The sequence below is a fragment of the Chamaea fasciata genome, unplaced genomic scaffold (genome assembly GCF_029207755.1).
Source record: "Chamaea fasciata isolate MVZ Bird 193981 ecotype frontalis unplaced genomic scaffold, bChaFas1.0.hap1 SCAF_19, whole genome shotgun sequence".
In the NCBI taxonomy this organism is placed as follows: domain Eukaryota; kingdom Metazoa; phylum Chordata; class Aves; order Passeriformes; family Sylviidae; genus Chamaea; species Chamaea fasciata.
In genome coordinates, this window is record NW_027094104.1 from 10472616 (window position 1) to 10485505 (window position 12890).

The 12890-nt window shown below is 52.5% G+C and overlaps 1 protein-coding gene across 1 annotated transcript in view; it reads left to right on the forward strand.

Moving 5' to 3' along the window:
- Nucleotides 1–12890, forward strand: part of DNAH9 (dynein axonemal heavy chain 9) — a 137106-nt gene that overhangs the window by 45165 nt on the left and 79051 nt on the right. Inside the window, exons 38-46 of the mRNA XM_066200303.1 lie at nt 3580–3745; nt 4213–4315; nt 5216–5455; nt 7682–7843; nt 8096–8292; nt 8771–8933; nt 9670–9793; nt 11101–11243; nt 12660–12821. Coding sequence (XP_066056400.1) covers nt 3580–3745; nt 4213–4315; nt 5216–5455; nt 7682–7843; nt 8096–8292; nt 8771–8933; nt 9670–9793; nt 11101–11243; nt 12660–12821 — 1460 coding nt within the window. The remainder of the gene's footprint in view (nt 1–3579; nt 3746–4212; nt 4316–5215; nt 5456–7681; nt 7844–8095; nt 8293–8770; nt 8934–9669; nt 9794–11100; nt 11244–12659; nt 12822–12890) is intronic.

The window sequence follows — 12890 nt, forward strand, 5'->3', positions numbered from 1 at the left end:
TGGGGCTGATCTGCTCCCAGAGAGGTGACAGCAGAGGCCCAGCCCATGCTCTGGGGCCACATCTGCTCCCTGGGGCTGGCTTGGAGGGTTTCTGGGCTTGCTGGTGCCTTAGCACACAGCAAATTATTTGGGCTACTTGTCCTTCAAGAAAAAAAACAACTGGGTAAAACCTCCCCTTCTGGCCAGTCTCACCAGCATGGTGGTTGCAACCTCCCTTTTTCCCTTTTCCTCCTGGAGCTGGAAGCGCCCTGGGTTGGGGAGGGGGCTGAGCTGAGTGTGCCTGGGGGGCCCTGGTGTTCCCCACCTGCCCAGGTGAGTGTGTGCAGGTGTGGGGCAGGTTCAGGGTGTCCCTGTTGCTCTGAGCTCGGGGCTGAACCCTTCCCTTCCTTTCCTCTGCAGAGCCCAGCACGTCTTCATCACAGGCAAGTGTGATTTATGCTGCTTGGCACCCTTCCCCACTGCCCATTTTTGAGTTAATTTGTCCCTTTTTGTGGAGTTTGTCAGTCGGGCTGCTTTTTTTTTTTTTTCTTCCCCAGCAGGTGCCTCTTTAGATTTGTAAAATGTGAAACCAAAGCAGTTTTATTAGGTTTTTATTTCCTTTAGAAAGAGCCGACCTGAAAGCCAGGAGTTCTGCTGGGACAGAGATTTTTAAGGTGCAGAGCTGCACTCTTCAGGGGAAGCGCAGGGACGTGGTTCAAACAATCTTTGTGGGCCTGCAGCTTACAGATTTCTGTGTGCAGAGGGGTTAAAAGGAGCCAGACTCTCTCTGTGCTCAAACCTGAGCACAGTTTGGGGATTTTTTTTTTTTTTGGTGTATTGTGCCCAAATCCCACTTCCCATGGAGCCTGGAACCTCCGGTGTGCTGCTCCCTGCCCCGTTGGAGCTCTGCTGCTCCATCAGCTCCTCCTCCTTCCCCACCTTCCCACTCCAGATCTGCCTTGAGAAAATGACAATAAATATTGTTTTTTGGGGGTTGGGTATCTTTCCCCCCCTTGGCCATCAGGGTGAGAGGAGCCACTCTTGCCAAGTCTGGTGTGCAGCGAGTGTTTGAGGGGCTGGTGGGGATGTGTCAGGAGCCCAGGGCAGGAACCAGTCAGGATTATTGTGGGATAGGCTTTGAATTAAAATGCAACTTCCACAAACATGTCACTTCATCCCCAGTAATTGCATTTCACTATGATGAATCTCCTGCATCCTTGTTTAACCTCGAAAAGGGCTGATTTTATATGTTAATTAAGGCCTAATTAAATTTAAATTAAATGCTTATTTGAAACACTTAATTTGACTAGCTACCAGAAATTTCAAATATTGTGGTTTTATTGAAGGGGGAAGAGAGGCTCCACTGAGGAAAAATCTATCATTTCTCTAAGCACAATTCATGGCTTTGTGCAGAAGTGTCTGTGACAAGAAAACAGCTGAATTCTTAGTGGGTAACCAGGCTGTCTGCAGGGCACCCAAGCAGGAAACAAATGGGGTTTTAAAAGATTCGTGGTCTGAAAAAAACCCACCCGGAATATAAATTTTCCCCTAATAACTTTTGCCCTTGATAAGGAATGGCTGAAGTGTGCATTTGCACAATTTTTAATCAAAACTCCCAGTTGTCCCTAATTACGAAGGACTGCTCCTTGCCATGCTGCTGCTTGCAGGGCTGGTGATAACCCCAAACTGTGGCAGTGAAACAAATTCTGCCTCCATCTCCAGCAGGGCTGGGAGCACCTGGGAGAGTGAGGATGGGCTCCAAGAAAGCCCCTGGCAGGAAAATCATCCCAGGCCCCAGAAAAGCTGCTGCTGTTCGCTTTGCCCCTTCCTGAGGCAGGAAAGGTCACTCAGGCCGCAGCGAAAGAAATCAATAACCTATAAAAACATTTTGGGCAGCAGTGTGGGGTGATTTGCATCAAATATCACTCCAGCGTTGTAAATATTCCAAATGTGCTGCAGTCTGGAGCAGCACACAACCTCAGCCCTCTGCAGAAACAAATGGGATTTTCCCAGAGCTTCCAAATGAGAGGTTTTCTCTCCATGATGTCCCTTACTCCCTAATCCTTAAGGATTCTGCTTAAAGCTGAGTGGGAATGGGACAGCTCGTGTTGGAATTGAGTTTTGTTGGGTTGTCTGGAGGTTTGGGTGATGCTGGGGAGGGGATCAGGGAACTTGGAGGTGTTTGGGGCTGTTCAGTGGGGTGAAGAGAATCACAGAATAATGCCTGAGGCTGGAAAAGACCTCCAGGATCATCCAGTCCCAGCTGTGCCCCGTCCCCACCCTGTCCCCAGCCCAGGGCACTCAGTGCCACCCCCAGGAATTCCTTGGGCACCTCCAGGGATGGGCACTCCAAACCTCCCTGGACATTTCCAAGGCCTGAGCACCCTTTCCATGGGGAAATTCCTGCTGCTGTTCAGCCTGAGCCTCCCCTGGCCCAGCCTGAGGCCGTTCCCTCTTCTCCTGTCCCTGTTCCCTAGCAGCACATCCCAAATCCCCCCCGGCTGTCCCCTCCTGTCAGGGATTGTGCAGAGCCACAAGGTCCCCCTGAGCCTCCTTTTCTCCCGGCTGAGCCCCTTTCCCAGCTCCCTCAAGTGCTCCTTGCTCAGTTTCATTGCTCTTCTCTGGACTCAGAAGCTCCAGGGAGAGCTCAGAGCCCCTGCCAGAGCCTAAAGGGGCTCCAGGAGAGCTGGAGAGGGCCTGGGGACAAGGGATGGACAGAGAGGACACAGGGAATGGCTTCCCACTGCCAGAGGGCAGGGATGGATGAGATCTTGGGCAGGAATTGTTTCCTGGGAGGGTGGGCAGGCACAGGGTGCCAGAGCAGCTGTGGCTGCCCCTGGATCCCTGGCAGTGCCCAAGGTCAGGCTGGATGGGGTTTGGAGCAGTCTGGGACAGTGGGAGGTGTCCCTGCCCATGGCAGAGGTGGGATGGGCTTTAAGGTCCCTTCCAACCCAAACCATTCCGTGATTCCATGATTCTCTCGGGTGCATTCGAATATGTAATGTTATTCTGATTGTTCGAAAATCTTCCCAGCCCTAAAACCACCCTTTTCCCTTATCTAAAAGATATAAAAAATACATTTTCCTTCACAAAATCAGTGGGCTTTGTGCTCCAGCACCTCCTTGGCTCCATCCCAGAGCCAAACCACGGCTGTCCCTGCCTGGGGACACAGGCAGCGGAGGGGACTCACTGTGCTGTGCCTGGGATCAGGATAATCTCAGCCAGGAGGACTGAGTGAAAACAAATACACAGGAGGGATGCAAAAGGCTTTATCTAGCATGACAAGCCTGTGTTCGCTCTGAAGCAGACCTGGCTTGGAGCAGACGCAGTTTCCTGCGCTTTGTTTGAGAGGAGGCATTGAAAACTTTGTGATTTGGGTGGAGTCGGACCCAAAATCTGCCCAAGGTGCCGTGCAGGGCTCTCAGCCACAGCCTGGGGACATCCAGACCCGACCCCTGCCCTGGGAACAGCCGCTGTCCTGTGCCAAGCCTGGCTCTTCCTTCCTAAAAAGCCCCAAACATGCCAGGTGGAGCTGGAGCTGCTCCCCGCAGGCAGAGAGCCGGGCTGAGCAACCATCCCCACCCACTCCTGCCCTTACAGCTGTGCTGGAGAAGCCTCTGGAGAAAAAGGCAGGCAGGAACCACGGCCCCCCGGGCACCAAGAGGCTGGTGTACTTCATCGACGACCTGAACATGCCCCAGGTGGACGCGTACGGGACCGTGCAGCCCCACACCCTGCTCAGGCAGCACCTGGACTACGGCCACTGGTACGAGGCTGTCTTTTTTGGAGTGCAGCTTTTAAATCCTTTCTAAATCCCAGTCAGCCTTTCCGTAGAGGAACTGCTTGAGAAGAATTCAGGCAGCAATTCAAGCTCACGCAACCACACAGGTTATCGGGCTGGCTCAGCAAGAGAGGCCGAGGGCTCCCAGCCCCAGGCTGGCCCAAACCGGGCTCACTGCTGTCATTTCCCACAATTTCAGGTGCTGGGTCTGACCCGAGGGCTTTGCTCAGCGCTTGTTACCAGCAGGTGGAAATGTCAGCTGCAGGATTTGCCCCAGGAGCAGGGCCCTGTGTGCCGGGCCATGTGCAGACACGCAGCAGGCTCTGCCCGCTGGAGAGGGGCACAGTGTGACCCCCCTGAAGCCACAAGGCAGCCCACAGACACGCCCAAGGGACAGCAGAGCTGGCTGCCCTGGCTGTGGTCACCGTCTGTGGCTTTTGCTGTGCCCCAAGGTACGACAGGAGCAGGCTGTCCCTGAAGGAGATCAGCAACGTGCAGTACGTGTCCTGCATGAACCCCACGGCAGGGAGCTTCACCATCAACCCCCGGCTCCAGGTAAGGCCCTGCTCCATAACCGTGGTTTTTGGGTGGATTGTTCAGGCTCAAGGCTTCAGGAGAACCTGTGGCAGATCCACCAGTCGTTCAATCAGTGGGAACAGCATGGATCTGTGAAGTGACTGTAATTCCTTCTTTCTTTGTGTTTCCTCTTGTTTTCCTGCTCAGTGGGAGGAAGGAGTCACAGGTTCCCAGCCAGTTGGATCCCCACTCTCAGGAAAACTTCTGGTCCAGACAGGCAGATTTTACCTTCCTCCAGCTGATATTTACCGCTGGACCATGGTTCTTGAAAGTTTTTTGGTGGTCAGGCACTGGAACTTGCAGCCCAGGGAAGTGGTGGAGTCACCAGGTCTGGATGTGTTCAAACATGAGTGGATGTGGCACTCCACAGTGTGGTCTGGGATTTGTTCAAAGGTTGTACTTGGTGACCTCAGAGGTCTTTTCTAACCTTAACCATTCTCAACCTTAACTTCTCTTCCTCTGCAAGTTCCTAATCAACAAAGGGTCTTCTGGGAGGTGGCGCCTTCCAGGGGCTGCTCCTACCAGAGACAGGCCTGGGCTTCACCAGGGGTCAGTGGGACCTTCAGGCCTTCCAGCTCTTCAATGAGCTGAGCTTCCCTTGTGAAATGCCACTGAAAATCCTTGAAAAGGTGTCACCTGCCAGCTGTCCTCTGCTGGGAAACTGGGAGGGGGACACAGTTCCGGTGGACTTCAAGTTCTGGGATCTCAGAGCATCCCAGGCTGGAAGGAACCTCGAAGGATCATCTGGGCCAACCTTTCCTGGGAAGTGGAGCCCAGAGGAGATTGTTGAGTGCCGTGTCCAAGCACAGAAAGGACACTGACCTGGGAGGTGGTTTCCCATCTCTCTGACCTTTCCGCATCTTCCTTTCTCTCCCTCAGCGCCACTTCTGTGTCTTGGCTCTCTCCAACCCTGCCCAGGACGCCTTGGCCAGGATCTACAGCACCATCCTAGTGCAGCACCTGGCCACTGGGGATTTCTCAGAGGCTGTGCAGAAATCAGCCCAGCAGCTCATTGCCCTGGCCCTGGGGCTGCATCGGAAGGTGGCTGCCACTTTCCTGCCAACAGCTGTCAAGTTCCACTACGTTTTCAACCTCAGAGACTTCTCCAATATCTTCCAAGTAAGTGCAGCTCCTGTCCTGTGGCAGGAACAGGCGTTTGTCCTGGTTTGGTGGTTTGGAGATTTGGAGTTGGGAGTTTGTAGATTTGGAGTTTGTCCCAATGTGACAGGCAGCTGAAGTGAGATTTCGTTTTCCTGTTTTCCCCAGCAGTCTTGTGCTTTGAAGCAACTGGTGTTAGTGCTCAAAGAGCCTTTCAGAGTTTCAGGCTGATTAATAAAATTTGATAAATTCCTCAGCAGCCAAGCCGAGGGTCAGCACCATAGCCTGTTCTAAACCCCCAGCTGGTAATTTGTCACTGTCCTTGTTAACATCTGTTGCACAAAGTGGGAGCGTGGAAGTTCAGTGCCTTGTACCTGCCCATCAGACAGGAGCTGAAGGAGTGACAGGCAGGGAAATCTGGGACCAGGACCTTGCACAAGTGAATAACTCCATTGTGTCAGGAAGGAGTCAGGCCTGTCATTGTGCTCAGCTGAACGTCAGCAGCTCTGACAGGAGATGTGGGTCATGTTCAATCCCGACTTCCAGTTAATCTGGGCTTTGAGAGGCGCAGGGAGGGAACAGAGCGTTTCAGTGGGAGGCTTTGATTTCATCTGCTGAATGTGCCAGGGTTGGGGACAGAAAACATCCTGCCAGATCCCAGCTCTGGGCCAGAGGGTGGTGACAGGAATGCTCCTCATCCTCCTTTCAAGGGATTCTCCATCCTCTTTTTCAGGTTGTTTCTTTTTCATGTTGGCCCCAGCTCCATCCCAGATGCACTGACCCACAGCTGTGTGTCCCTTGTGCTTTTGGGGTGTGGGGGTCTTTAGATCCATTCCCTTTAGAGGGATTGAATGATTTTGAATTCTGTTTTAATCAGTTTAGAATCTGACGTGCTTCTCCTTCCTCTCTTTGAGTTGTCAGCTTTTCTCACCAATTTTATTTTCTTTCTCTGGAATAAATAAAATAATTTGACAGCTGTAATGACAGATGTGAAACCCAAACAATCTGAGCCATGGACCAGCGAGCTGAGAGGGCCTGCTTTACATTGCTTTCAATGCATTTAATATTTAATGTATAAATAATTAGATGTTAGGAATAAAAGCTGTCTGTTTAATTCATACCATTGAAAACCCTGTGTGCTGTTAATAGGCTTAGTATAGGCGACACCTCTTTGAAATATAATTCTTTTATGCATTTTAATATGAGTTCATGGTAAACATACTGTGCTAAGCAGACAGCAACTGATATTTCCTGCAGGCAGAATGCACCTAATTAGAATTAATTGATTAAAAGAAAAAATAGCCAGCAGTAACGTCTCCAAACCCTTTTTCCTTCTTGACAAAGCACCCATGGCACGGGGTTGGGATGGGAGAACCACGTGTCTGGGCTGTGCCTGGCTCTGCAGGGCCCCAGCTGCAGGGAGCAGGACCCCAGCCCGGCCAGGGGAGGCTGGGTGGGGGATCAAAGTGGGTGCAATGAACGTAAAAACCTTCAAAAGAACGTGGGGAACAGCCATTCCCAGGGCTGTGGGCAGCGGGTTGGGGGAGGTGATTCTACCCCTCTGTGCTGCTTTGTCAAACCTCACCTGAAGCGCCTGGGGGTTCCAGCACCAGGGGACCTCAAAGGGAGGAGCTGGAGCTGCTGGAGAGAGCCCAGAGGGACACCAGGATGATCAGAGGGATGGGGCAGCTCTGCTGGGAGAAAAGGCTGGAAGAATTGGGGTTGTTCAGCCTGAGGATTGCTCTGAAGTGACCTCACTGTGGCCTTCCAGTGCCTGAAGGGCTCTGAGAGAGCTGGAGAGGGACTTTGGACAAGGGAGGGAGGGACAGGACACAGGGAATGGCTTCCCAGTGACAGAGAGTGGGTTTAGATTGGATATTGGGCAGGAATTGTTCCCTGTGAGGGTGGGCAGGCCCTGGCACAGGGTGCCCAGGGCAGCTGTGGCTGCCCCTGGATCCCTGGCAGTGCCCAAGGCCAGGCTGGATGGGGCTTGGAGCAGCCTGGGACAGTGGAAGGACAGTGGAAGGGGGTGGGTGGGATGTCTTTTAGGTCCCTTCCAACTCAAACCCTACTGGGTTGAGAAGCAGCTTTGGGAGTTTTGGATGAACAGAGGACACGTTCCCTGGGCTGTTTGGTGTGGGGTTGCTCAGGTTCAGGTTGCTGTAAGGGGACTCAGCAGGGTGGCTGCTGGGGTTGGAGTCCCTCAGGGTCAAACCTGGCTTCCCTGTCTGCCTTTGCTCTCCACAGGGCCTTCTGTTCTCCACCCCCGAATGTCTGAAGCAGCCCCAAGACCTGGTGAGGCTCTACCTGCACGAGTCAAACCGGGTGTACCGGGACAGGATGGCTGAGGAAACGGACTGTGAGACTTTTGATAAAATCCAGCGGGAGATGGTGAAGAAATGCTACGACGTAAGCGTCGAGGTCTGATGAGGTCTAATACTGTTGGCAACAGAACAGAACGGGTTTATTGGAAAGGAAACCAGTACTGGGGATTTTCCTTTCCCACTCTTTCACTCCTATGCCTCTTTCCCCTTTTCCAACATGCAGGTGCAACTGTGTGGACATAAAAAGGCTGGAACGCCGTAGTTCCCTTGGAAGGCGGCTCAGAGCTGCGGCGTGTTTTCCTGCATTTGTCCCATACTATTTCCTTCTCCTTTACAGGACATCGAGGACACTTTAGAGCGGGCCAAACACATGAATATTTATTGCCATTTCGCCAAAGGCCTCGGGGAACCTGGCTATAGGCCAGTTCCGAGCTGGGAGGAGCTCAACCAGATCCTCGTGGAAGCCTTGGACAGCTACAACGAAGTCAACGCTGCCATGAACCTGGTGCTGTTTGAGGATGCCATGTGCCACGTGTAAGGGCCTGTTCTGCCTTTATTCCCCCATCATTTGTCTGTGCAGATGCTTTGGTGGAGTCTCCTGGAGGATGTGGCAATATGGATCCACGGGCTGAGGCAGATAATTTGTGGATCTACGGGGCCAAGTGGCAGGCCCTGCACTTGGGGCACAACAACCCCATGGAATGCTCCAGGCTGGGGCAGAGGGGATGGAAAGCTGCTTGGGAAAAGGCCCTGGGGGTGCTGGTGACAGTGAGTGGACACGAGCCCGGGTGTGACCAGGTGGGCAAGAGGCCGAGCCCACCTGGGCTGTCCCAGCTCTGGGGTGCCTGTCCCCTGTGCTGGCGTTGATTGTTGCCACATCTCCGAGACTGACGTTCCCCATCCCCGCTCAGAACACGATTTCTTGGCGAATAAAATATGTATTGAAAAGCAGCGGGCAGAGAAATAGGAAAAACACTCTTATTAACGAGAGGCTTTGTCTGCTCGGATTCAGCTGCCGCATCAGCCGCATCCTGGAGGCGCCGCGCGGGAACGCGCTCCTGGTCAGCGTGGGAGGCAGCGGGAAGCAGAGCCTGACCCGCCTGGCAGCCTTCCTCAGCTCCCTCGAGGTCTTCCAGATCACCCTGAGGAAAGGCTACGGCGTCCCTGACCTCAAGGTGGGGCATTTGAGAGGCTGAGGTGGAGGGGAAGGAAGTACAGAGCAGAGCTTGCCCTGGAGGCTGGTTGCGTGTTGAGAAGCGGAATCGAGGAGGGTGACCTGAGCCTGGGTGTGACCAGATGGCCAAGAGGACAAGGCCACCAGGGCTGTCCCAGCTCTGGGCTGTGGCAGCAGGGCCAGGGTAGTGCCTGTCCCCTGTGCTGGCACTGCTGGGGCACCTCCACTGCTGGGGGCAGCTCTGGGACACTCAGGACAGGAAGGACATTGAGGAGCTGGAGCGTGTCCAGGGAAGGGAATGGAGCTGGGGAAGGAGCTGGAGCAGCTGAGGGAGCTGGGGAAGGGGCTCAGCCTGGAGAAATGGAGGCTCAGGGGGAACTTGTGGCTCTGCACAACTCCCTGACAGGAGGGGACAGCCAGGGAACAGGGACAGGAGGAGAGGGAACAGCCTCAGACTGGGCCAGGGGAGGCTCAGGGTGGATATTGGGGAGTATTTCCTCACTGAAATGCATGTTTCACAGTTCTAATTCTCCACAATATCTGCTGTTTGCAAGGCCATCGTTTGAAACTTGTTTCCAGTTCCATTTCTCTCTCAACAACGTCTGTCCCATCCCATGGCCTTTCTAAGCCAGCACACCTTATCTCAGAGTTTGCGCACAGATGGACAAGACTGTGTGAGCTTTCAGCCAGGCTTTGGGAACCCTCTACAGACCCATTTCTCACATTCCCACCTGCAGGCAGACCTGGCAAACCTGTACCTGAAGGCCGGGCTGAAGGGCGTGGGCTCCGTGTTCCTGCTCAGCGACGCGCAGGTGGCGGACGAGCAGTTCCTGGTGCTGGTGAACGACTTCTTGGCATCAGGTACAGCCCTCGTGCTCTGCTTTCCACTGTCCCCCTTCTCCAGTGGAGCTTTGCTCCTGGCAGCACCTGGACTTCTGGAATAGACAAAGGGGCAATGGTAAAATGAGCTGGAGGTTGCACGGGTTGAACTCTGGAGTAAAAGCCGTGCCGGGGCCTCCCTGGGGAGGTGATGCCTAAAGAGGCTCCCTGGGACAGAGGCTGCACAGAGTTAAAGGAATAAAGTATTTTACATTAAAAGGCCTTCAGAGGATACACCTTGGGCAGTACAGGAGCCTGGCTGAGGCTACACCCAGGATGGACTGAAGGGGAACCTCAGGAGAGAACTGAGATTCTTTAGCCGGGAGAAGAGAAGCTCTGGGGAGACCTTAGAGATTCTTCCAATGCCTGAAGGGGCTCCAAGAGAGCTGGAGAGGGACAAGGGATGACAATCATTCCCTGTGAGGTGGGCAGGCCCTGGCACAGGGTGCCCAGAGCAGCTGTGGCTGCCCCTGGATCCTTGGAAACATCCCAGGCCAGGTTGGATGGGGTTTGGAGCAACCTGGGATAGTGGAAAGTGTCTTTCTTACTCGTTTCATTTGTTGTCATCCTCTAGAACGAAATACACCTTTTAATCTTTTTGATAAATGAGCGGGTTTCTGATTAGTGTATTTCCCTAAGTGATTAGTGCTTGTATTGAGTGTCTGGCTCAATAATGATGATTTTAATCAAATCAGAAGCCAGAAAGGAAGTGAAGTGAATAAGTGAATATGTGATAAATTAAGGAAGCACTAAAAAAAAAAAATATTTGGTTGGGTGCATTTTTGGCAATCAGCTGCTTAACTATTAACTTTTAAAAGTTTTTACAATATTTTTAACTTCTAAAATGTTTGGATGGTCTGGGAGTTATTTGGCCAGTGCTGGAAATGTCCCTGAACAGTTGCAACAATTTTACGTGTAATTAATGCATTTGCAAAACTACAATGATTTTATAATATGTATGGCATATTGGGGATTTGAATATTTCTTTTGTAATCTAATTAGACTGTAGAGCTAAAAAAAAAAAAAAGGATTTTCTGTACTTTGACTCTATTCTGTGTTCCTTTCCCTTGTGTTTTATAAGGAAGCTTGGTCTCACAGATATTTATTTTTCAGCAGCATGACTTTCTGTACCCCTTTGCTGCTTTTGGGACCCAGGGGCACCTGGTGCAGGTTGTCCCCTGAGGAGGGGACATCCCTGAGCCCCTGCAGGGCGAGGCAGCAGCTTCCCTTTACTCTAAGACTGCCACAACATCCAGACCTGTAAACCCAAACGTGCCCTCTTCTCCTAGGGGAAATCCCGGATCTCTTCCCTGATGATGAAGTGGAAAACATCATCAGCAGTGTGAGGAATGAAGTCAGAGGCCGGGGGCTGGTGGATTCCAGGGAGAATTGCTGGACGTTTTTCATCGAGCGAGTTCGACGGCAGCTGAAGGTGAGATGGAGCACGAGGGGTGGGTGCTGAATGAGTTTTTTTCCTTTTTCCTTTTATGTATTCTCTGTGTTCTTTACAAATGTATTTGTAGCCTATTATTGTGTTTGTAGCTAGTTCCAGTACTTCTCCCTCCCCTTTCCCTAGCCAGAAAGAAAAAATTCCAGAGCTCCAAGCCCCGGGGGGTACGAGGCCTCTATCCTATCTTGTTTTTTTCTGGGAACCAAGGCCAAAAAACAAGACCTATTTTCATAAACAAAGTTTAGTTTTAGAATTGAGGAGAGCAAAACTGGGAGGGCAGAACTTCATAACCTGAAGCTGTAATTGGACAATTAACCCAAATATGTAAATGGACCAAAACCTATAAAGGTATGAGGACTCGTGACCCATTGTCCATCTTGGGTGCAGCCATGGCCAGGCTTTTTTACTGCCCAAGGTGTATCCTTTGAAGGCTTTTTAATAAATACCTACTGTCTTGGTTTGGAAAGACAGGTGTCTGCTAAGCAAGGCAGGAGCTTCCCTTGGAATGGAGGATGTAAACTCCCTCCCTCGGAATTATTATCATTTTGAATTTAAGGGGCTTTCAGGTAAAGATATGGGAATAGGAATAACAGTTCTTTACTAGGGAAATTAAAAATGAAAAATGTAGTCGTACAAAAAAAAGCAAACAAACAAAAAGAAAACACTGACAGAGTCAGAACACAACCTGACACCCTGTTGTTGGTCAGGGTGTTGGTGTCAGCCCAATCCAGTCCTCCTGCAGTGACAGATGTGGTTCTGTCAGAGCAATGATCCTGTTGAGGGGTGGAGTTTTCCCTGAAGGTCCAGTGGTGCTGAGATGGGTCCGCTCTCCCTCTGGGAATCCAGTGCACACAGGCTGTGCTGGTGTTCTGAATGACAGGTTTGATCCAGACCGGAATGCTGAGCTCCTCCCCCTGGGTGGAGCATCTCCCAATGGGATGATGGAATTGGCTCCTCCCCCTGGGTGGAGCATCTCCCAATGGGATGATGGAATTGGCTCCTCCCCCTGGGTGGAGCATCTCCCCATGGGAGGATGGAATTGGCTCCTCCCCCTGGGTGGAGCCTCTCCATATGGGATGATGGAATTACATCAGCCCTGCAGTGAGCCTGGATGGCCCATGAACAGCAGATATCCTCTGGAGGGAGGATGGGTCCTGGAATGGATAAAGAACATGGCCACACCTGGTTTAACAGATGATAATAGAATACATATTTTTGGCTACAACCTGCATTGCAATCCAAGACACCGACTTTATTCCTTTAACTCTGTAGCCTCTGTTCTAGGCAGCCACTCCAGGCATCAGGTGGGGTGGGATCCTCCCTGGGAAGGGGCTGCAGGGGCAGCTCCTGGTCTCCCTGCCCCAGCCCTGCCCCTCAGTGCCCTCCCGTGCTCCGCAGGTCGCGCTGTGCCTGTCCCCCGTGGGCCCCAGGCTGCGGCTCCGCAGCCGCCGCTTCCCGGCCCTGGTCAGCTGCACCACCATCGACTGCTTCCAGCCGTGGCCCCGGGAGGCCCTGGAGTCCGTCAGCCTCTGCTTCCTGCGGGACATGGACACCCTGCAGGTGAGCAGCCAGCACAGCTCCCGCTGGGGCACCCTGGGGACAGGAGTGGCCCTGTGTGTCTCACACCGT